The sequence below is a fragment of the Arvicola amphibius genome, chromosome X, assembly GCF_903992535.2.
Source record: "Arvicola amphibius chromosome X, mArvAmp1.2, whole genome shotgun sequence".
Lineage (NCBI taxonomy): Eukaryota > Metazoa > Chordata > Mammalia > Rodentia > Cricetidae > Arvicola > Arvicola amphibius.
Window position 1 is genome coordinate 7,575,409 of NC_052065.1, and position 23,930 is coordinate 7,599,338.

The 23,930-nt window shown below is 39.6% G+C and overlaps 1 protein-coding gene across 2 annotated transcripts in view; it reads right to left on the reverse strand.

The window, feature by feature from the left end:
• Nhs (NHS actin remodeling regulator) overlaps nt 1-23,930 on the reverse strand; it is a 330,223-nt gene that overhangs the window by 19,215 nt on the left and 287,078 nt on the right. For both annotated transcript variants that reach the window (XM_038317187.1, XM_038317185.1), the window contains exon 3: nt 19,937-20,070. In XM_038317187.1, coding sequence (XP_038173115.1) covers nt 19,937-20,070 — 134 coding nt within the window. The remainder of the gene's footprint in view (nt 1-19,936; nt 20,071-23,930) is intronic.

Consider the following 23,930-nt stretch of genomic DNA (forward strand, 5'->3'; position numbering starts at 1 on the left):
TGGTGCCAAAGAAACCACACACACACACACACAGAGAGAGAGAGAGAGAGAGAGAGAGAGAGAGAGAGAGAGAGAGAGAGAGAGAGAGAGAGAGAGAGAGAGAGAGAGAAAACATGTACTCACTCAGTTTTTAATTAATTCTCTTGGGAGACATTTGGGGTGTGAAATCTACCCACAGTGAGAAAAGTTTGAATGACAAGGGCAATGGTGCAGTTTTTACCCAAAGACTGGCTCTCTGAAAGCAACTGGACAAGCAAAAAACAGTTTGTCCTGGCTGAAATGGAACAAAAATTTCTGGGGTAACAGAACACGAAAAGTATTTCAACGTTCAAGAACACTTTGTTTATTTGTGTGCTATTAATGAAATACCTTAAACACACAGAGCTTAACAAAATCATATTTGGAAGCATTTGTGGAAAGCAGTCCCACATGAATGGCAAAGAGGTCTACAGGGAGCCCAGGCAGGAGAACACTTTGTACCTACCGCTCAGCTAAGCCATTTACTCGCAGGAATTGCTCTGAACTGTCAAGAACACAAAACAAGGCTCACTGACCATGATGACTGAGAAATTGGTGCCAGTAAGTATCTTATTCATTCTCTGTGACCAGTTCTGCCAGTGAAGGGAGCCCCTGCCAAGGGTCACGCACCTCCATCAATCCACAAAGGTTGCTAACAGCAAATAAAAGAGACAAGGAAGGAAAAGGCAGGCCCTGCTTTGAAGCACTAGGAAGAAAGAGTCTTTGAACGGCTGCAAACACCACAAACCCTTTCACCCAAATCAGAGGGAGCAGCAAGGGGAGTCGGCAGAAGAAGCCAGAAGTGGGGAGATGCTACCCCCATTTGGGTTCCATTCCCATTGAAGCTTTGCGCAGGGAATTCAGGGCAGATGTAACAAAAGCTCAACGTGTTGGCCTCGCCACAGCCAACTTTCAAAGAGTGTCAGAGGTAAGACCTTCTCTCTCCCACGCCCTGCACCTCCTGCCTTTGCTAAGTCTACTATGCTATTTTTCTACTCCTACTCTACCATGGGTGGTGTCACATGGATATACCCATGGGACCATTACCATTCACGGAGCACAGATCTGTTCTATGACCTTCACAAACTCCCCCGTGCTGTTACTTTACAGTCACAATGTCCCCCAGTACTAACCCCTAGCAGCCCCTAGTTTGCTCTCTATCAGTATGGTTTTGTCATTTTAAAAATGTTATATGAATGAAATCATAGAGTAAGTAACCTTTGGAGACTAGGTTCTTTCACCCAGAATAATGCCTTTGAGATCCTTCCAAGTTGCTGTGTATATCAATAATTCAATTTTTTATTGTGAAAACTACTCCATTGTCTGCCTATATTCTGAATAGTGAAAAAGTCTTAGGCATGCAAGATAATTCAACCCAAGAATACTCTGTAAAATGATGTATACAGACAAGTAATTTTATTGACAGCTCCACAGCCAGGCTAATATTTTAAAAAGAATTCCAAAGCTAAATTCTGCAGCAAGGCATTTTCTTTCCTTTTCACAATGCTTAATGTGAACCAGGCTCACTGGTTAAAGCTTTCTTTTATCAGCTATTGTGCTGCTGAACAAGCGGCTGTCTGTTTGCTATGAATCTATTCTGTATTCTGCTCTATGATGCAAACGTTTCTGTCTTGTTAGCTGCTTCCCATTAGGTCATGCCAATATGCTACCAGAAAAGGAAGAGGAGACTTCTACACACTGTTCTTGTAGTATTATCCTGGCAATGATCCCTCACCCTAGGCTGGCAGTTGGTTTCAGCTATCATCTGTAGCTGTGCCTACATGCCTGGTACTAGGCTGATTTCCTTCAGTACAAACACTACATAAGAATAGCAAGTACAATAACAGTCACCAGCAATTTGCAGTAAGTCTCCGGGATCCATCTAATTTCCGAGGCCAAACAGGTGAGTTAGATGGGAGGGGTAATAGGCATCGCTGCTCCTGCAATGCTATATTAGACAAATCCTATGTTCTTCTCTTCATGTGTATTACCTTTTTATTACTGTGACAAAATTAACTCAGCAAAACAATGTAAGGTACGAAAGGTTTCATTTTTTTTTTAAATCTGGCTCATAGTTTCATCCCTGGTGGGGTTGGCATGGCGGAGTAGAATGTTCAGCTTATATCATGACAGGAAGGAGGGAGAGATGGATGAATAGGAATAGGAATATTCCCCTCCCCTTTATCTCATCTTAGCTTGGTTGGTGATGGAGCACTAGAGTTCAGAAATCCCAAGTGAAGCTGGAACCATTCTGAGCAGTGGGGGCTGCCTTTAAAGATACTAATGCATCAGGAGCTCAAAGGGACTAAACAGAATTGGTGGACCTCTGAGAGAGTGACACAAAAGTGACTGGACTCGACTAGTATCTCCAAGGACACCTCCTTGGAGACTGGCCATGGGAAGTACAGAAACTGATGACAGATGCGACCAGTTGCCAGTCTGGGATGAGGGGCCATAGCAGGGAAGGCATAACAGTAGGCTCATGCTTTTGGACACTTGGTCCCAGTTGGTTGTGCTGTTTGCAGAGGTGGAGCTTTGCCGGAGGAAGCACACGGTTGGGGTGGGCTTTGGGAGTGTGTAGGCTCGCCACACGTCCTGTTCTCTCTTTGCTTTCTCTGAGTGAATGAAAATGTGATCCGTTTCCTGCTCCTGCCATCCATCATGCTTTCCTTGATTGTTGTTACAGCCTCCCTGCCATTATGGATGCCATCTCTCTGGAGCCATAAGACAAAATAAACCCTTTCTTCTTTAAATTGCTTTTGGTCATAGTATTTTATCACAGCAACAGAAAGTGACTAGCAAAAGAATTATCATGTTCTCCATCATCTTGAACCATTTGGCTGGATAGAACTGTAGAATGACCTTTCAAAATACAGTTACAGTGCCAATTAGGTAGCAGTAGCCTGGATGGCTGGACCAGCATTCTGCAGAAGGTGGCACATGCTTTAAATCGGTATCTAATGTATAGTACAGTCTCTCCCATAGCCACTATTTACATATCTAGGAATAAAAGGGTTGGAATGGGAATGGTTTTATTTACCCACTAGGAACATGTTGCTTCCTATTTCTGGGACCTTGAGTTCCACTGGCTTCACAGTTTTGATTCCAGAAAGGAGAGTGATTCTACAAAGAGACACATCAAAAATTCCCTCCATTTCACCGAATAATACTTCCCACTTTGGGCTTCGGATGCCCTTAATTCAACAAGCTAAGAAAGGAATAACAATGTTAGGAGGGAGGGTGATTGATCCAGACTTCCAGGTGAAAATTTGATTGCTTCTCCACAGTGGAGGTAGGGAAGATTATGTCTGGAGTTCACGACATCCTTATGATGTCCCTTGGTGTTTACCAAGTCCTATGATCAAAGTCAATGGGAAACCAGAATCTAATCCAGGCAGGATACCAAATGACTCAGACCCTTCAGAGAAGAATGTGTGGGTCACTCCTCTAGGAAAAGAACCAAAACCTGCTAAGGTATTTTGCTTAAGGTAGAGGAAATATAGAATGGGTAGTAGAGATAGGTAGTTATAAATACCAGGTAAGGCCATGTGACCAGTTTCAGAAACAAAGATTTTAATGACATGAGCATTTCCACCCTATTTTGCTAAGAGCATGTTTGTGCATATAGATAGATATATTAAGAAAATACTTGTGTTATATGCTGCAGCTCCAGGAAGACTATGCTGCTTCAGTTGTACAGGGATGTTTTGGAGACAGTGCAGGACATAACTTGGTGTTGCTCTATTCAGCAGCAAATAGCCTAGAATATCATTATGTTCCGAGGCTTTAAGGTTTCACTATAATCTATCACTTATGACACATATTTCTGGTCTCTTGTATAACACAAGCAAGTACTGTAGGCAGTGAAAGCCAGAAGACATCCCTTCAAGGCAAAGATACAGCGCAAACTAGTTCTGAAATGAGGCTGGTGGCCAAGAGACCTAAAAACATGATGGTCTCTCCTACAATTTTTTTTTTTTGGTTTTTCGAGACAGGGTTTCTCTGTGGCTTTGGAGCCTGTCCTGGAACTAGCTCTTGTAGACCAGGCTGGTCTCGAACTCACAGAGATCCGCCTGCCTCTGCCTCCCGAGTGCTGGGATTAAAGGCGTGCGCCACCACCGCCCGGCTCCTACAATGTTTTGTTTCAATAAAAGAATGAAAAATAAATCTGCCTTAACTAAATTGACAAAGATTCCACTTCAATGGGATATAGCAAAAAATAGGCAGATAAACACATACATGAATATGCTCATGTATGCATACTTCCCTGATAAAATCATAAAAATAAAAGATTAAAAATAAGGGTAGGGTAGTTATTTATTCTTTCTTTCCTCTATTTTGTTGGCACATAATGCAACACCAATCGAGATAATATCAGTGGTTAAGTGTTGTAAATCTATAATATATTAGGTTATGAGACAACAAAATATAAATGAAAGATAAAAAATCAAGGGATTTGGCTATGTATTCTAAGAAAAATATATAATGCATTAGTGGTTTTATGCAGCATAGTTTTTATCATGTTAAGCAGGATTATGTCTTTCTTATTGCTTTCATTTGGAGATTAAGCATTATGTAAAGAGACATGATTGGGTGTCAAGTTGATGATGGGTGGGTTTATGATTGCTGATATTGGTTGTCATCTTGATGGTATCTCAAATCAACTAAAACCCAAGCTTTTGGACATTCTTGGAAGGGATTTTCTGGACCAGACTGTTTGAAGTGGAAAGACCCACCCTAAATATGGGTGGCACCTTGTGGCAACAGTCCAGATAAAAGGACATAAAAGAAGGAAATGTTTTTGCATACTTGCCTTCATACTTGCTGGCAAGTTCATCTATCCTGTTGCTTCCACAACTGCATTCCTTTGCTAATATTAAAACCTGCTTCTTCAGACTTCCAACAGAGACCCCTGAAGACCAGAGCTCTGTAAGAACCCTACAGGTCATCAGTGCCAGATTGGCATTGCATGTACTGAATAACTAATGTATTCTTGAACTCTCCAGTATGAGACAGCCATTACTGGACTACCCAGACAGTAACTTGCAAGGTAATCTAACAAAGTTCTTTTGAACGTATATTCATTCTCTCGATTTTGTTCCTCTAATTCAGTGGTTCGCAACCTGTAGGTCATGACCCTTTATTAGTCGCATATCAGAGATCCTTCATATCAGATATTTACATTACAATTCATAACAGTAACAAAATTACAGTTATGAAGTATCAATGAAATACTTTTATGGTTGGGGGTCACTACAACATGAGGAGCTGTATTAAGGGGAAACAGTATTAGGAAGGTTAAGAACTACTGCTTGAAATAATCCAGTTTTTGCATTCATAACCCCTTTCTCACTTGGGATCCCATCCACGATCATCCATTGCACTTAGTTTTCAAACTTCTTTTGTCTCCATCTATTTTAGTAGTTCTTTAGTCCTTGTCCCAGGCCTCCCTGCTACTATTGAATGAAACACTTGTGGGGATCAAGAAAGACATCGGCAGTCACCTTTTCTGCCTCTGCAGTTGTGCCATCGCCAGCCTGGACAGAGAGGAGACTAGGACTCTTAGCTGGAAAGATGTTCTGTAAATTCCAGAACTTGACCTTAACCCACTGATCAGAGTCCTCTGTCCAGGTGTAGAAGACCAGGTGAACTTCTTTGGATTCATTAGAATTTTGACTGGTTCATGAGCCATTTATGATGGTACAACGAATAAAGATGTTAATGGGTCAGAACCATTCAACAGGGTAATCAACCATCTCCATTTTGTATTGCAAATACGATCCAGATAGAGATGCCATGATGTCCCCCAGTGAGCTATTTCAGGTGTTACCCATGTTGAGATGAGAAACTGGGCATCACTGCAAACTGGATCATCCAAAAGGCTGATTGGACAGACAGTGCCATAGCTACAGAATTTGTTAGGGTTTTGGAAAAGGTAGACCTAGAGCAGAATATGACCATCTAATTTATTTTGTGAAGATTTTATTTTTATTTATAAATTTTATGTTTATGTGCACATGAGTTTGTTCACGTGAGTGCAGTGCACAGTAGACAAGAGTGCAGAAGCCCCTGGAGCTGGTGTTAAAGGTGGCTGTGGGCACCGAATGTGCTGGGTGCTAGGAAACAAACCTGCATCCCCCAGAAGAACAGCAAGTGCCCTTATCTGCCGATTCCATCTCTCCAGATGTTTGGTCTGAACATCTACGTTCTTGACCAAAAGATTGAAACTAAATTCTTCTTTGGGAGTAATACTTAAGAAACAGAGCATGAGAGTTGTCCTGTCCGACCATTAGTCCCTTTCTCTTCATGCTATTGCTGCCCCATGTTGGCTCCAGATATGCTCTGGGAACACAAAGTCACTTTTAGTGTAAATAGGGCACAATGGAATGATGCTCCTGGTCTGTTTTCTCTTCAGTATCTGCTTACTGGCTCTTTATTTACAAATGCTATCTGACCTGTTCTGCTAATAAATGTCACATATCTACATGATCTGGGCAAATGGGAGAGGGAATCCTTCCAGGATCCATCCAGGTAAGGTCCTTCACTAGATATATATTATAAACATGATGCCTTCCCTGTAGTGATCAGCACCTCCTTCAGCCTTTTCCATACCTCTTTTGCTTCCTGTTTCTCCACCATCTCCACCCTTCACCTTGGCCATTTAGTCTCCTGGATTTTTAATAATCCTTTAAAAAAAAACTGTTCTATGCAGCACTCCCAAGCTATATCTGCTAAATAGATTTCTAACTTGGCAAAATTCTTCTGTAGTCTACAAGTTTTTATTTACCTTCACTCATGTACAGGTCTCTATGATATTGTCTCTCCAGAAGCTTTTGAGAAACCTAACTTCCCTGGAAAAAAATGTGACTGTGTTTAGGTTCTCTTCCCTCTCTCTGCCATCAAAGGACTGGTTTTTTGGAGATGTTCTGCTTGACAAATGAGGAGTACAGAGCCAAATGTTCAAGCGACTTGTCCAGGTCCCTCTATCTCAGGCATCTGAGTCTGCATGCACACCTCAATATGGCACAGCTTCGTATTGCACTGTTGATTATCAGGAAGCAGCCATGTGCCCGAAGGTTTGCTTAGTCTGGGGACACCACAGTCACCAGAATGGCTGCTCTGACAATTTGCTTGGGGACTTTCCAACCCCCCTGAGCTCATCCCTCTGTTGTACCATTTATGCCTCAGAGTTATGTTTATTAGAATGTTTTTCCCTTCATGTTTCTAAATAAAAAGATTGCTGCTTAGCGGGTGCTTAATTTCTTCTGTTCAAGATTTATAATTGATTTTCAGAGTCCTTAATATTTTTATACTTGGCAAATGACTCAGCTTCCTGTGGTCAGCTCCTAACAGCAGTCCAAAGCATCACATAGATTGTAGCATTAGTTACCTAGCTACACTGGCTTTCTTGCTCCCTATGTAGATCACTGCTAATCCCTTAGAAACGTGGTCTGCCACTGATGGCGCAACCAGATTTAGAACGGCAAGCCTTTGAGAAAGCCAAAGCAGCATCTTTGCCAAAGTTAGGTAAATTTAAACCTCGCTGAACAAGGCTGTTGACATCCAAAAATCTGTCTGCATAGTCCCTTCATTCACATACCTGCCTTCAACTGTCATTCTCGGACTCACTATTTACTTACTTATTTCCTTGCTTATGGAGGAAAATACATACACAGTTCTTCAAGCAATGACTGAGAATGCCACTGAACAATGATGGAGAATGGATAGCAAATGGGGAGCATGAAGGATGACACAGTATAAATGCATAAGGAATTCACTATGAAGCATCACTCAGACTTTATGAAAGGTGAGGTGATTAGAAACCGTATGAAAGACAGGGATTGTCTAATAGTGGTGTGTTAGTCAACTGAGGCTCCTTAATGTGTGCAACAGTCCTAAGTTTATTGCTTGCCCGATTTTAGATATGTAGTAATACATTTTAATGCCTGGTTGTGCTTGGTTGTTCCATTTAAAATTATAGCCGTAGCTCCATAAATAAATTAGTTTGATTGCCATGAAATGAAGCCAAACCCAAATAATATTTTTTTTCCACAGCTATCAATATTAGGTATCTTCTTTCCCCTCCTCTAGGGTGGGTTTTCTATTCATTTGTGATATAGTTAGGTTTATTCATTTCCGTTTGCTTTCCACTTGGGGTTCTCCTCACATTCTAGTTGATGTTATTTATTTATGGGTAGAGGATTCATGAAATATTGCCTGGGCTCTAAGACTACAAGGCATGAAGAAACAAAACAATAGCAATGAAAAAACATCTGCTCAAAGAGAAGTCACTCCTCCTCAGCCTCACGGCTTCCTTTCTATTCCTTCCTTCTTATCTTCACCCACCCCCTGTAGTTAAAGCAACCTCATTTGTTCTGATTTATCTTTCCTCTCCAGCCAGTTCTGCTGTGCTCATTTTGAAAACTTGCATTAGTTCCAAAGCAATTGGTATCTTTAGGAGCGTGATTTGAACATAATGTAAATGTTGTGTTTGCTTATGCATGATTTCATACATGAAAAACTCTAAGTGAATGCAGGGATCACACCTAGCTGAACTGAGCTGTAGAAGAATGCAGAACACATTGCACACATCCACCAGCTACCACGTTCACTTTGCGGGATTGGGAGCTTATTCACATGGAGGGTTACAGCCTTCCCTCTCATTTCAAATCAGCCTCATTCTATCCTTCCCCAGTCACTCGCCAATCTCAACCCTTCCAGTGCTCCTTCTCATAAGAAAACTTCGAGAATTTTGTTTTTTCTAGATGGCGTATCAGTTTGTTGCAGTGTTTGTGTATGTCATAACCATTTAATATGATTCCTGGCCAGGCTTGTGGAGTAGGCCTATAATCACAACAACTCAAGATGCTAAGGTAAAAGGATTTCAAGTTCAAGAACATCTTGGGCTATAGAGTGAGTTAAAAGCCAGAATAGCAAGACCATGTCTCAAAACAAAAAGTAAACAATGACTTGGAATATAGTTTAGTGGTAGAGTGCTGGCCGGGGCTCACTTCCTAGTGTAATACACATACACACCTACTCCCATACACTTTGTAGATTTCCTTTTCATGTGGGTGATGGAGGTCTATGAGTGTCATGTTCTTAACTCTGTTTTAGCTCTAATTTTTAACTGTCTTTTTCGGCAGTATGGAGGTTTGTGAAGATTGCAAAATTGAGTCTTATGCAAATGTATGACCACTTATGTATTTCATATACCTTTCTAACATGGAGAATCATATAAGATAGATATTGTTTGGGGTTTTGCTTGGTTTTCACTTAAGAGAATGTCCTAGAAGCAACTTTCTTTTGGTTCATAAGAGTCTTCCTTATTCTTTTATATCTGCATAATATGCAGCTGTGTAGATGTCCTGCAGTTTATTCTATTGTTCTTTAACCTGGGCATGTTTTGGTTGTTTCTAATATTTTGTAAACACTGCTCCAGTGAATCTTTTTGTACTATCAGAAGTATATCTTTACCACTAAGGTAAGAAGTGCTTAGGAAAGTTTACTAGATATTGACAAATTCATAAGGTAAATCCAATCTGAATTTCTAACAGTAATACCTAGGACCAATTGCTTTCCCCAGTTTTACCAACAGATCATGCTGCCCTATGCTGTCTGTATTTCTGGTTGTGGCTGAGTATGAAGAGCTTTTTAAATAAATGTTTATTAATTCATCGAAAATTTCGAACGATGTATTTTGATCATATTCGCCCTCAGCTCCCTCCCTTACCTCTTCTCAGATTTATGTTCTCCTTCCTGCCCCTCAACTTCGTGCCTCTCTCTAAAATCGTAAAGACCCATTGAGTCAAGCTTGTGTCGTTCATGTCTTCTTGGATGGGGGGGCTATCCACTGGAGCATAGTTACCCTACCATGAGTCACACTCTTAAAGAAAGCCGCCTCTATCCCCACAAAATAACTGACTATCCAGAACTCCTCAGTTAGGAGCGAGGACTTAGAAACCTTTCCTACTGTGAGCTGGGAGGGTGGCTGCCTTAGTCTTGTAGAGGTTTTGTGCAAACCACCACAGCTGCTGTGCGGTCAGGACTGCAGTGGTCCTGTCATTGCCAGAGGACACTGCTTTGTTCTGATCCCTCCCCAAGCTCCGAATCTTACCCACTTTTTATTCCCTCTACTATGGGGACCCTTGAATCTGGTATGATGTAGATGTCCCATTTGTGACGGAGCAATCCAGTCACTTTCCAGTAGATATGATGAGCGCTACCAGTAGAGAGGAAGCTTCCTTGCCTGGACCATATTGATTTCCCCGTGTCTTGTGACAAATGTGTGCGGTGCCTTCAGCAATGGGGTTTTATCATCAAGTTTGATCAGCAACAAGAGCAGTGGTAGTAGCCTGCACTGTCTTATTTTGGGGGTGGGGGATGGTGTGCAGAAGGTTTAACACTGTTTTGGTTTAAGAACATATCTATATTTTTTTCTGAATTGTCCATTTAAATCTCTCTCTTATTTTTTTTTCTTTCAGAGTTTTGCTTTCTTCCTCCATTTTTAGGAAGCGTATGTCCCTTAGGGATATCAGGACTTTGTATGCTGCACGATTTCTCCACATTCTTTGGTTATGCCTTAATTCTGTCTGTGGTATTTGGGCTATAAAAATCAAACATACGAAAGGTTTTTTCCTAGACTGAGGCCGAAGAATACATACCTGTATTTTATTCTATCATATGTAAAGTTTCATTTTTTCACCCTTTAGGCCCCAAATTCATTTTGAATTTATGTATTTGTATGGCTGGAGAAATTGGTATAATTAAATGGTCTAAACCAGGGGTGATTCTGTCATGGATGGAGTGCTCTTGGCACCTAAGTGCGTAGGTGCCAGAGATGCTATGACACATTGAACAACACACAGCAAAACCCACACAGGAAAGGATTATCTGGTCCAAAGGTCAACAGTGATGAGTTCAATAAAATGGTCAGCACATTTTTTTTTTTTCGAGACAGGGTTTCCCTGTAGTTTCTAGAGCCTGTCCTGGAACTAGCTCTTGTAGACCAGGCTGGCCTCGAACTCAGAGATCCGCCTGCCTCTGCCTCCCGAGTGCTGGGATTAAAGGCGTGCGCCACCACCGCCCGGCTTAGCACATTTTTTTATTTTACCAAATGGCTAGCCAACTTTTCTGGCACCATTAACTAACTCAGTCTTTCACCTCCGTGATTGGTAGTGCTGCCACTTTTATTATTTGGCATCATGTTACACCAATCTATTTCTTCATTTTGTATTCTAGCATACCGGTATATTTACCTAATACCACACTGCTGAATTATAGAGACTTTACATATATTTTTTTTCTTGTCTTGTAGCACTAATCACATCTTGTGTAGTTCCTTTGCCAGCATTTGTTTGGTTAGTCAGGTGCATTTATTTTTCCATATGAACCTAAGTACTACGGGTCTGACTCCATAGAATAAAGCTTATTGGAATCGTGTTAAATTTACAAATTAACAGAGGCATAACTAATTTGTTTTTAATACTGAATCACTCTAAACCAAGTTCAGAGAATATATTTTCATTTCAGAAAAGTCTTACTTTATTTTTAGGAAGTTCTTTGAGATCTTTCTCATACAGATTTGATGGATTTCTGGGAAATTAGTTCCTAGGTATTTAACCATCCTTATTATTGCTTCAAATGATGCTCTAGATGTAGCTCTTTGTGCGCCGCCATCCTGCATCCTTCCTGAATGCTTTGATTGAATTCTCCCCCTTTGATTATTGAGCATTTGTCTGCTGTGGGAGCTCATCATCTCCAGTGAAACACAGCTTTACTTCCTTTTCAATTCTTGTGTGTTTAATTAATCTATCTTCTTCAATTTCACTTATTAATATATCTAATCCAATATTAAGCAGTAGAAGTGGTAGTGAACTTTCGTGCCCTCTTCCTGACTTTTGTGGAAATACATCTCAGAGTTCACGATTAAGGTGCTGGGTTTTGAGCTAAAATATATGTTTATTTTATAATATCAATGAAGCATCATTCGATTCTTATTTTCTTGAGTTTTAAAAAATGAAAATAGACAGATTGTAATAATTTTCAAGTATTTTCCATGGGCATAGTCATACGTGTTTCCCCTCTTAGATCTATCAATATGACATATAATGCTAATAAATAGCCTAATATTGACTCAGCCTTCCATTCCTGAAATAAATCTCATTCAGCCACTAACTTCTTAATTCTCATGTATTGTTTGCAAATTTTTATTTTAATATTTTTAAATAAATACATAGGAATAATATAATTGTGAAGTTTGTTTTTGGACTTTCCTTGAGGTTTTGGCATATTTATTATTGTACTTGCTTCATAGAAGAAATAGTGAAATTTACTTGACCCCCAATGTTATGAAACAACTTACAGCACACTAGAAATCTATAGACTTTGAAAGGTAAATACAATTCTTATGGGAAGTCATCTGGGCCTGGGGGCCTTAAGAGAAACTGTTTTTTGTAAGGAAATGGGTTTATTTAATCTTTCTAAATCTAAAGGGGAGAATTTGGGCAATATTTTTTCACCTAGGAAACAGTTCATGTATTTAAGATTGCAACATTATTTGCATAATATCTATAAAACAATCTCTTATAATTGTTCATTCTTTTCTGTTTCAGTGCTTATATTCTGATTCAGTGCTTATATCATGATTTATTTGTTTATTTATAGTTTTCTATCATTTTCTTGGTCAGTTTTTCAAACAACCGGGATTTTATTTATTAATTAGGGTTACTATTTTTCTATTCTGTTTTATTAATTTATACTTTTGTATTATTTTGTTATTTATATTTCTTTTTGCTTTATTTTTCTTTGTGGAAATGTTAGAATTTACTCTTATTTAATATATGGTACTATGCGTTTTTTTCTTGATCATTGTTTTATTTAATTTTAGAGATTCTGCTACATAATACCCTGGGGTGGGGGTGAGAGTAGATGGGGAGAGAGAAGTGAGAAGGGGAGGATGGGGAGAACTTGGGGAAATGGGACAGTTGGGATGGAGGAAGGGTAGATATGGGAGCAGGGAAGTATATATCTTAAGTAAGGGAGCCATTTTAGGGTTGGCAAGAGACTTTACTCTAGAGGGGTTCCCAGGTATCCATGGAGATGTCCCCAGCTTCCTCCTTGAGCAGCTGAGGAGAGGGAGCCTGAAATGGCCCCATACTATAGCCATAATGATGAATATCTTGCATACCACCATAGAACCTTCATCTGGCGATGGATGGAGATAGAGACAGAGACCCACATTGGAGCATTGGACTGAGCTCCCAAGGTCCAGATGAAGAGCAGAAGGGGAGAGAACATGAGCAAGGAAGTCAGGACCGCGAGGAGTGCGCCCACCCACTGAAACGGTGGGGCTGATCTAATGGGAGCTCACCAAGGCCAGCTGGACTGGGACTGATGGAGCATGTGATCAAACTGGACTCTCTCGTACTCTCTGAATGTGGCTGACGATGAGGGCTGACTGAGAAGCCAAGGTCATTGGCACTGGGTTTTGATCCTACTGCATGGACTGGCTTTGTGGGAGCCTAGTCTGTTTGGATGCTCACCTTCCTAGACCTGGATGGAGGGGGGAGGACCTTGAACTTCTTACAGGGCAGGGAACACTGACTGCTCTTTGGACTGGAGAGGGAGGGGGAGGGAGAATGGGGGGAGGGGATGGGAATGGGAGGAGGGGAAGAGATGAAAATTTTTAATAATAATAATAAAAAAGAAAAAAAGAAATTATGTAGTATCACTTCATATTCTTTCTTTTGCTAAATGTTTCATAGGATGTTTTAAAATGTCCAGGTAGGAAGGATTTTCTGATGCTTTGGCTCTCTCTGTTAGTAATCTGGAGCTTGGCTACACTGTGGTCAGCAAGTGTTGTTGAGAATATTCTTACTTTAGGGAACAATGACATTTTGAATCTAAGTAATAATCAATTTTTATGTTCCAAGGCTATGTTTGATAGTATTGTGTATTATCATGGCTTGAAGTCTATTTACAATGTTTTTTAGGTTTTCTGTCTCCTATTTTTTGTCTGCTTTCTCCATCTGTACTGAAAGTGATATGTTAAAGTCGCCTACTGGTACCATGTTTCTATCTATACCTATATACCCCTAGAGTTTTTGCTTCATAAATGTAGCTATATTGGTCACATTAATACTCATGAGTTTTATATTTTAAGCCACTACTGATTTCTTGTTTTATTTGCTTGTTATATCTTTGTTCCTTCCTTTATGGAATAATCTTGATCATTTTATTTTCGACATGTTTCATATTTATAGTGTGTAGTTTGGTGTTGCTTGATTAAAATAAATTGAAAGGGCTTCTTTTAATGTGCAAATTAATCTCACATTAGTTGATATGAAAATTCTGATTATTTCATAATTATGTGTATTTTGTTAAATTTGTTCATTTCTTTCTCTTAGAAATGTGCCTTTGTTCTTCAGCTTTATCAAGCTGTTTTGTAGTATCTGTCCCTTTTCTATCATTTGAACTTTAATTACTAGTCTTTTGGTTGTTTTTAACATCTTTTCAGACCTACTCATTGCCTAGACAAAAAGCAATGAGACAATTTTATCTTCTTAGTTATTCCTCTATTTTCTCATGTTTACGTTGTATCATTTCTGTCGTCACGCTTAACCTTTGTACATGAGTTCACCATCCTCATCCTCCCCACACTTGTAGTTCTGGATCTACATTTACTGTGTTAAGATGCATCTTTTGTTGTCCTTTTCTCTGCCTTTCCCTAGATGAATGAAGCTTGCCCTTTGGTAGATTCCCCACTAAGAGGAATCTCTCTTTGTCCCATGATAATCCTCATGGATACAAAATTGTCTAAACTCCTCTATGTTGAAAGCAGCTCTTTTTATAGTGCAGTAGTTGAAGAAGATGTTAGTTGGCTATAAAATCCAGACCTCCTGCTTTCTTTCACTAATATTTCCAAAACTTACATAGTTCTTCTAATCTATTTTATTCACTTATGTGACATTAGTATGTTTCCCAAGATTCCTGATTTAATGGCAGCATATTATTTTTCACTATGCACAAACCCAAATATTTCAGTGTCCTAGTTTCTGCTCTTAGCAGGGCAGCACTTATATATCCTTCTAATCTGAGGTTTGATTTTGGTTTCTTTACCTCTAGCTGCTAAAGGGTGCATATGCCTTTCTTTCTGCCTTTTCTCCTCTCAAACCTCCATATATGGATGGATGGCAGCTACTGCATGGTACATATATTTTAAAATTCATTTCTTATTGATTTGTCTATTTGAACAATGTTTTAGAAGTATTTTCAGGCATAGGATAGATTTAACTTTTCTGGAGGTGGATTTCAACCTCCAGATGCACGTGAGTTCCATACTTCCATGCCTCTGTGATAAGAAGACTTGGTGCTTATTTTTCTCTTTTTAACTCATACTAATTTGGTGTTTTGGGTATTCTCTACCCTCAAAACATTTTGATGTTGTGTTTTTGGTTGTGTAACGTTTTTCAACCTTGCTGTTCTGTATCAATTTTGAAAGAAATACTGGGAGATAAGGACTTCCTATATCACCACTGTCTTCAGCTGCATGGAAGGATCAGTGTGCTTTTCTATACACACTGACACACTGATACACAAACACACACACACACACACACTATTAACTCTCTCAAACGAAAAATTTTCCAATCAACAGCACTTGAGCACTTAAAAATACTGCTTCTTACCAAAAATTTCTGCAAGGACCATCTTGAATTCATTTCTCTGGAATGGCTTTGACCAAGATTGCTAACCCACGTGTGCATTTGCAGAGAAGAGGCTACCTGTTGCAGTTCTGACAAATGTCCCATAGCCTGACTGCCACTTGATTGATATTCCTAATTTGACTACGACCTAGGCAAGGAGAAAATTCCTCAAGCATTCTACCTGAAGACAAATGAGTTTCAGTCACCGAGTTTTTGTTCAGTACCCAAACACACACCTCAGTGCCACCCTTCTTTTCTTATCTCTCTTGCCTGCAATAAACAGCTGCTTAACACATACATTTGCAGACGAAAGTCCACCTGTGTGGCTAAAGAATTGACTTTAGGCTATTTCTCTTTCTTATAGATACTGGAGATATGTATATATCTATATATACATAATATATACATAATATATATGCATAATATATTATAGTATATATGTATATACATTATATATACATAATATATATGCATAATATATATTATAGTATATATGTATATATAGATATATACATAAACTTTATACATTTGGCTTCCAGCCACGTCCAAACACATCTTGGGGTCCTTGATCAATGAAAACCTGTATTTTTCCATAGAGAATGAATCAGAATGTTCAGATGCTATGTGAGGATGTGTGTTTGGAGAAGGTTGCTTGCTTTGGTTCTCTTTCTACAGCTCAGACTCCGAAGAGAAGGTCCAAAATTAATTTCCTCAATTTTGTTTGTTTTCATTATCAATCATTTATTAAAATTGATAACCCAAAGTTGAATTCATAGGCAAGGCTGGTGTCTCTTCCAATAAGAAATACACAGTTGCTAATGGTAGAACTTCAAATTCAAGAGCAGATGGGAAAAGATGATCCCGTTAGAATCTTTCCCTGCAATCACCTCCTCTGTCACCCTGATGACAGAAGGTGCTGGTATTTAGGGACACTACTTAAATTCTCACCTAATAGTGGGATCTAAGCTAAATTTAACCAGTTTGTTTTTCTGTGAATTTCTCTTGAAGAACCTTTTAGCTACATTAATTGATAAGAAACATCATCCCTTCTTATTTGTAGGAATCAGGGAGTTACTTGAGTCACTGCCAGGTCTCACTGAAGTGAAGACACTGTGTCACTTGAAAATGTTTCAGTATCCTGCGGCCTTTTTATAAGTTCATGGCACTGCCATAGGGCATCTTAGCAGTTTGGGAAACAAAGTTATATAGCTTTTTTAGACATTTATCTACTGATATTCTCTCTTACACATGGTTTGAGATGATACTCTGTTTAAAAACCCTCAGTAATAAAGTATACATTTTTATGTCGTTAAATATTCTTATATAATACTATGATTTTTTGTTAATTTCTATAAGAGAATGTATATAAAAATTTATTAAAGTAAGCTCTTTTTTGGATACTTGGGATGTATATATTTATTTATATTTTCCTATTAATATTTTGATTTGATGAACATATTAATGAATACATCTTCACATAGACTTAGAGTTAATTCTCAGATGTGGAATTGCTGGATGAAAGTGCATGAATATTTAGAGTTTTCCTTCTTTTCTGGAAAGAGTGTAGTGATTTATATTTTCTCTAATTTTATGAGGTTATATATATTACAGGTCTTTCATTTGATGATAAGAACTTTATTAAAATTGACTATGAATATAAGTTCATATACTCAAATATTTTAGGCACTGTGCTAGGGACTTGCATAAACATGATTTAATCTTATTTATATAGTATCACATGAAATATACTTAATGACCTTGTAAAGTTGAAATGATTTATCCCTATCTTACAGACAAAGAAACTGGAATTTAATTATAAAAAAACAGAAAGAAACCAGGATTCTGAAAGATACAACAACCTTTTCCTAATCACAAAATTTAGACAGTTGGGGTTTAAACCTACAATCTTGTCATTAAATGACAGACACATTAAGGACTTGATGACAAGCTATCATCTTCATAATCACCATCAACCATCATCCTCATCGTTGTCATCAGGCCTAATATTTATGGAGTGCTTACCATGCATTAAGCACTGCTCACAAACACATTCAACTTTTAGTGCCAAACCCATGTGGTGCTATCAATTCTGATGGCTAAGACAATGATTTGAAGGATGCACTGGTCTAGAATTGCACAGTTTATATGGTAGAATTAGTATACAAGTTTAGGCAGTCTGCCATTACAGACCATGCCGTTGTTAACCAGAACGTATTATAGTGTCAAACATAGCAGTGGGAACCTATACTGGAGACTTACTATGGATATTTTTTAAAAGGAAGAAAAATGGCTTAACTAAGTCTTATAGATTAAAAAAAGAAAGCTACTCTCTAATAAAATATAGATCTAATAGTTCTCTAAGAAAATATGTACCCAGGGTTTTGTCTACAAAGTTCCTATCCTTATTCTTGTAACCTTTACTCTTTAAGCAACATATGGCCTTTCAAGCTGAATATATAGAAACATATTCTAGCCAAGTCTATGAGGTCTAACGTGAATAGAAAATCTTCTAAGGAAATTGGTGATCCAAACTCAATTGTAAACAAAATTCCCCCAAGTGACTTGGACATTTCAAGAATTGAGAAATTCAAGATAGGCAAACTTTCAGATGTTTACCAGAGTATAATCTAGGATCCTCTTATTGCTATCTATTGGGTAAATGAAGCACAGTTATTGCTAGTCGCTACTTAAAGTCTTTTTCCTAGCATCTTATTTAGGTATTTAGATGTCATTAAAAATTATGCAGATTATAAAAAGGATTATATTTTCTTGTCACCTCTGTAAGCACTGACAATTTTTGTCTCACCTCCTCCCCAAGAAAACCAACTTAATGAGCCGCAAACATATTATAATGAGTGGGAAAATATTTTTAGCATTTTTACGCAGAAAATACCTCATTAGAAGCAAACACTTTGGGAAGCATATTTAAACTTAATAAGAACTTGTATCGAGTAGGGACTTTTATGGCAAATCACTACCATGAGTAGCATTCTGTCTGGTGGATCAAAAAATCATAACCCCCTTCTTATTCCTGGGGTGCATCACAGCAATGTGGTACAGTATGGTGCCCCGTACATACTCAACTCAAGGACACAGTGTCTACTAACTGACTGCAAACAGGAAAAAATACCTGTAGGGCATCTAGTCTCATTCAAGTTCTTATGTGGATGTTATAACATGCAAATTCATTTAGGTGAAGTATGCTTCCATCTGAATTTTGACATCATAGAACCTGGACATTTTGCGCTCTTTTGCATATTGCGCAGTCTATACTTCTGTAGACTTTAGAGTCATGCAGTCAACTTCAAACAAAATCCTCAATTCTTACATACAGGGCTGTAACTTCTTTAGATGTCAGGCCTCGAACCCGAAATAAGAGAGTAGGAGTGCTGGCAAGATTGACGACAATCTGGACTGGCGTGGTCGTGAAAGCATAGTTCCTGACTTCCATGATACAAGCACACAGAAGCAAATGTGTACTTCTCCCCACCGAGGACCCAGAAGGCGCATGTGGGATGAAGTGTTCGCAGCAGCTGCTGATTGAGTTTGCAGGTGTTGCCACTCGGGCCCAGCTTCATCATCTGTGGTCCACCCTTGAGAGCTTGGCCTGAGTTACAGCCACATCCACCCAGATTAGGATCTAACCACCCGCAGTGATGATGGCAGTGAGCTAATAGATTACCCTAGGGAAGTAGCCTCTTACATGGAATGGGAAAGCTTGAATTTATGATTGATTCTAGTGGTAACTTTTCACAACACATAAGTTCTTCTCCAGCTTCTCCTGTGGAGTCAGACTGGTAATAATGGCAGTAGTCGTGGTGGTTAACATTTATAGGTGTCTTAGTGTGTGTCAGTCCATCCGCGTGCGAAGCTCTGTACATATTCAAGCCCTATTAAACTACATAAATAATATCCTCTTATTGCAAAGGCAGGAACTGAGAGAAAGAAATAATCCTAAACTCTAACATATAAGAAGAGCTGGGATTTGAAGTAAAATTGTCTTCTGATTTCAGAGTCCTTAACTATTATTGATTTTCTGTGTTACACAGCTAGCAAGTGTGTGTGTGTGTGTGTGTGTAACCCAAAAGGAAAGGAGTTCTTACATGCCTATGGCCTGCCCTCTCAGCCAGCCCAGCTTCCCTCACTGAGCAGAGAGGGACTCAATGCTCCAGAAGAGCAAATGCAGGGCAGCTAGCAGCCACCATGCTTACCGTTAGGAAATGGCGGTCCTTGGCCTCGCGCCTCCTCTGGCTGTGAGCAGGAGGGTAGGCTGGCAGTGGTGGAGCAGCTATGGACAGGGAAGCAGCAGCTCTTTGCTCTCGACGATCACTTCGGCTCCGGTGTTCTGAGGGCACAGAATAGATAAACATAATGAAACACACTTGATAGTTTCAATTGCTCTTCTCCTCTCGAGGGTGTTAACAAAGAGCTGCAAAAAAATGGTGAACTTTCATTAATCTAGTTAATCTTTGTGCCACATCAGATTTTTAGAATGGTTTCTAACTGAATGTTCACTGTGAATACGAGGGCAGATACACCCATCTCTAAGGTCCATCTTATAGTCTTGTACATGGTGGCTTACTTTTATAAATTCAACACTTCTCATTTCAAAATCTCACAAGTGAGAACAAAAAAAAAAAAAAAGGCTAAGAACAATGGCAGAAGACTTGCCGGCACGAGGATTAAAGCGCAGAGAAGATGCAGCCCTACCACAGCTGCTGGCCCTAGGTGCCGCTAGCTCCAGGAAGAAAGATTTTACGAGCCAGTTTTTCAACTAAAGATACCTGTATCTAGGCTATGGCAACTGTATTTATATCACAGAAACTGACAAATGTTAGGCACTGGGTGTTTTATTTATCTTCTATGTTTTCCCTCAGGAAAGTGGGTAACAAGCATACCAATGCATCCGTCTACATCCTCCTCTTCCTGCTACCCACAGAGACTCAGATGGTTTTATAATCTTGTGCTTCCACAGAAAAGCAAGACAATCCCAGTGACACCATTTTTATTACTCCAGGATAAAGCTGTCTTTGTGGGAAAGCTAAGGAATATCGAGGGGAGGAGGTTAAGTAATAAGAATCACTGAAATAAGGTCCTGAGTTGGATCATCATCATCAGCAAAATAAATAAATAAATAGTTGTCACAGAGATGCTCGAAATACAATTTAGGTTTCCAGTATTTCATGTACCTTAGAACGTCCCTTGCTTACACTAAAAGTTGTCTATCTTCTGAAATAAGTGGAAACTTTACCTTGGATCCCACTCCTCCCATTACAGACCCTGCCACTCAGAAAGCCCACCAAGACTCAGCTTTTTCCAGAGCTGCAGAAGACCATAGCTACAGGGTATTTAAGACCTGGTCACCAGACCTGCCTTATGCTTCTCTCTCCTGCCTTTCTGAGAGTGAGCTTACACTCACCCTCAGAGCCTGAAGTTTTATCGTGATCGAGGTACAAATTTGTGTATCCCAGTTTTCATTCTGTCTTTGCATTGTCTAAGGTTAGTATCACTCATATCGTGTACAATATTATTCCTAATTCCCAACGTTTATTGACATGTGCCAGAAATGCTTTGCTAACGCTTTCATCTGCACCTTCTCAACCACCCCACACAAATGGGCATCAATCTGCCCCCTCATCTGCAGATGTGGAAACAGATTCATGAAGAAAGGGTCATTGTGCAGTGATGAGTGGTACAGACCTAGTTCTTGTGTCATCAACCTGGATATGGCTTGACCCACAGGCATTGTAAAGGACAAATACACATCACTTGTTGGAGCAAGACCTTTTGGATTTTTCAGTATTTGAATATAATTCTATTTTGCTGCAACTGAATTCTTTGAACAGTTACAACACTATGACTTATGAGATACCATTTGCCCCTTTTTGCCTGTGGTTGATGGAAAGCAAACTAAGCTGATCCTTTCAGGTCATGTCAGATGTCCTTTCTTTCAAGGCTGTATAATCCCCATTTGCATGCTTGTATTGATTTAAAAAAAATCCCATCTCTCTAGTTGGCAGTCTTTTGAACTGTATTTAAGTGGACCCTGGAGCAGTTAGGTATGTGTGTGGGCAGGGTGGGGTATGTGATATGTGTTGTGCAGGGTTGGTAAGTGCCCTGCTACTATGCTATATTCCTAGCCATTTAGTATATTTTCTTGAGACACTGTCTCACTAAATTGCCCAGGCAGGTCTTTAAACATGGCAATCCCCTTGCCTGGCTTCTTGAATTCACAACTCATCTGTGCCACAAGGCCAAGTTCAAAAACAAAATTAGATTCGTCTTTTGATCAGAGGTCTTACAGCACCTGTGAAACAGATTATCATTAAATTCTTATTGAAGGACTGGACAGCTTCATGCTTTACTAAGTAAGTCTAGGGTTTTGAAAAGAGAATGCATCCTATTACACTACATTCATGATGAACTGTGTTGTTGGCATAATTAGTGATCCATGTTTCTCTACATCTTACTACTTGTCTTAACTGGTCTCCTTAAGGTTGGTCCCATCTTTATTTGCTTCGTTCAATATTTTGTTGCCAAAACTAGGAACTGAGTTCTCTCAAGCTCTCTGACTTCCACCACGGAGTTAACTGCCTTTGGTCCTCACAAACTAACCTCTTTCTTAGAGTCACAGGCTTAGTACATAGGTTAGGAAAACATGACAGTATCCCTCGCCTTCCTTTGTTTGAGATTCTTCAAAAAAAAAAAAACCACCACCACAACAACAACAACAACAACAACATTGTTGGTTTCCATCCTCCATCCACAACCAGAGAAAGGTCCTGAAAAAGCCCAGCACATGGGTGGTCTTTGCTACACTGCCCTGCCTCCAAAGTCAACGTTTATCAAGAAGAAATTTTGAGATAGATGCCTTTCTTGAAAAAGATCCCCCCTCTGGTTTCACCCTCATTGTTCTCTGCAAGTGAACAGTGGGCTTTTTCTAACGGACAGCAGCACAAGGCAATCTTTTACGTCCTTGAATTCACTAGGCAGAGCTGACAGGCTGCACTGCTCAGGAAGAATGGAAAGGGAGCCGAGTGAGAGGGGAGGTGGCAGCTCAATTTCCCTTTCAACCACTTCTCTCCCATACTGTCTTAAATATATCCTCTCCTCTACTCAGGCCAAGAGCCGGCAGTCTAAATTAATGGCTCACTAATGATACTTCTCACCACTGGCGAGGTAAGAGACAATATCAGTCCACCAGGGCCTGCAATTGCAGTCCAATTTTCATCCTTATTCCTTTAGACCAATGAAACTTAGACACCAGCCAGAAACTTGAAAGGAAAGGAAATATAAAATATAATTATCTCTTTATAGCCATGTATTAGTCTCTCTGTGTGTTTTATGAACATAAAAGATGGCATAACTTAAAGTTATTACTGGTGCTGAGCATTAAAGGATTGCTAAGAAAAAGGGAAAGCAGTAATTGCATTCTAAACAACTTGAAATGCATTTACGTGCCACTTCCCCGAGGCTCCATGGCATGATAGGTACATTTCTGTTCAGTCCCTACAGCACTGGATTGAACTTAACTGCTTACTTCTCCATCCTCCTCGCTACGCCAGAAATTCTTTGAAGGCAGAGACCACACTTGATTGCTCTTTCAATCCTATAATCCAGCATAATGCCTGGCCTTCAGTACAGTTTGTTCAGGGTAGGGGGCTGACAATAAGGAATCCAATTTAAAGTTTCGTCTCAGTTCCCAAACGAGCACAGATCTGCAACCAACCAGTCTTACTTGCCCAGGCTTCATCATCCTCTCCCTCTCCATGAAAGCGATTCCAGCTGTCCAAATAGAGACTCCCCACAGGGAAGCTCACTGCCAAGGTTAGGGAGCCAAGCCGTTGTCTGCAAGTTTGGTATTAGTCCCCACCACCAGATGGCAGAAGTGGATTATGCTGTTGGATACACAGCTGCATTGCTGTTACTTAGGCCAGGTTTTTTATTTTATATTTATTTATTTTTTAAAGTCGCTTTCTAATTTTAATTCTACACCACTGCATGTTTTTAATTCTATGATGCCTATAATTCCTGTTTATGGCTCTCTGCAGTGCTATTAAAACTACTACACCCAAGATTTGCTATTGAGCCAACCACAAAACAAGCCAGTCTGAACAGGGCAAAACAGGCTCCATAGTCTTCCATCTAAACCCCAGAAGGCCTTATATTCATCTCTCATCCCCCAGGCGGAACTGCAGAGAAAAA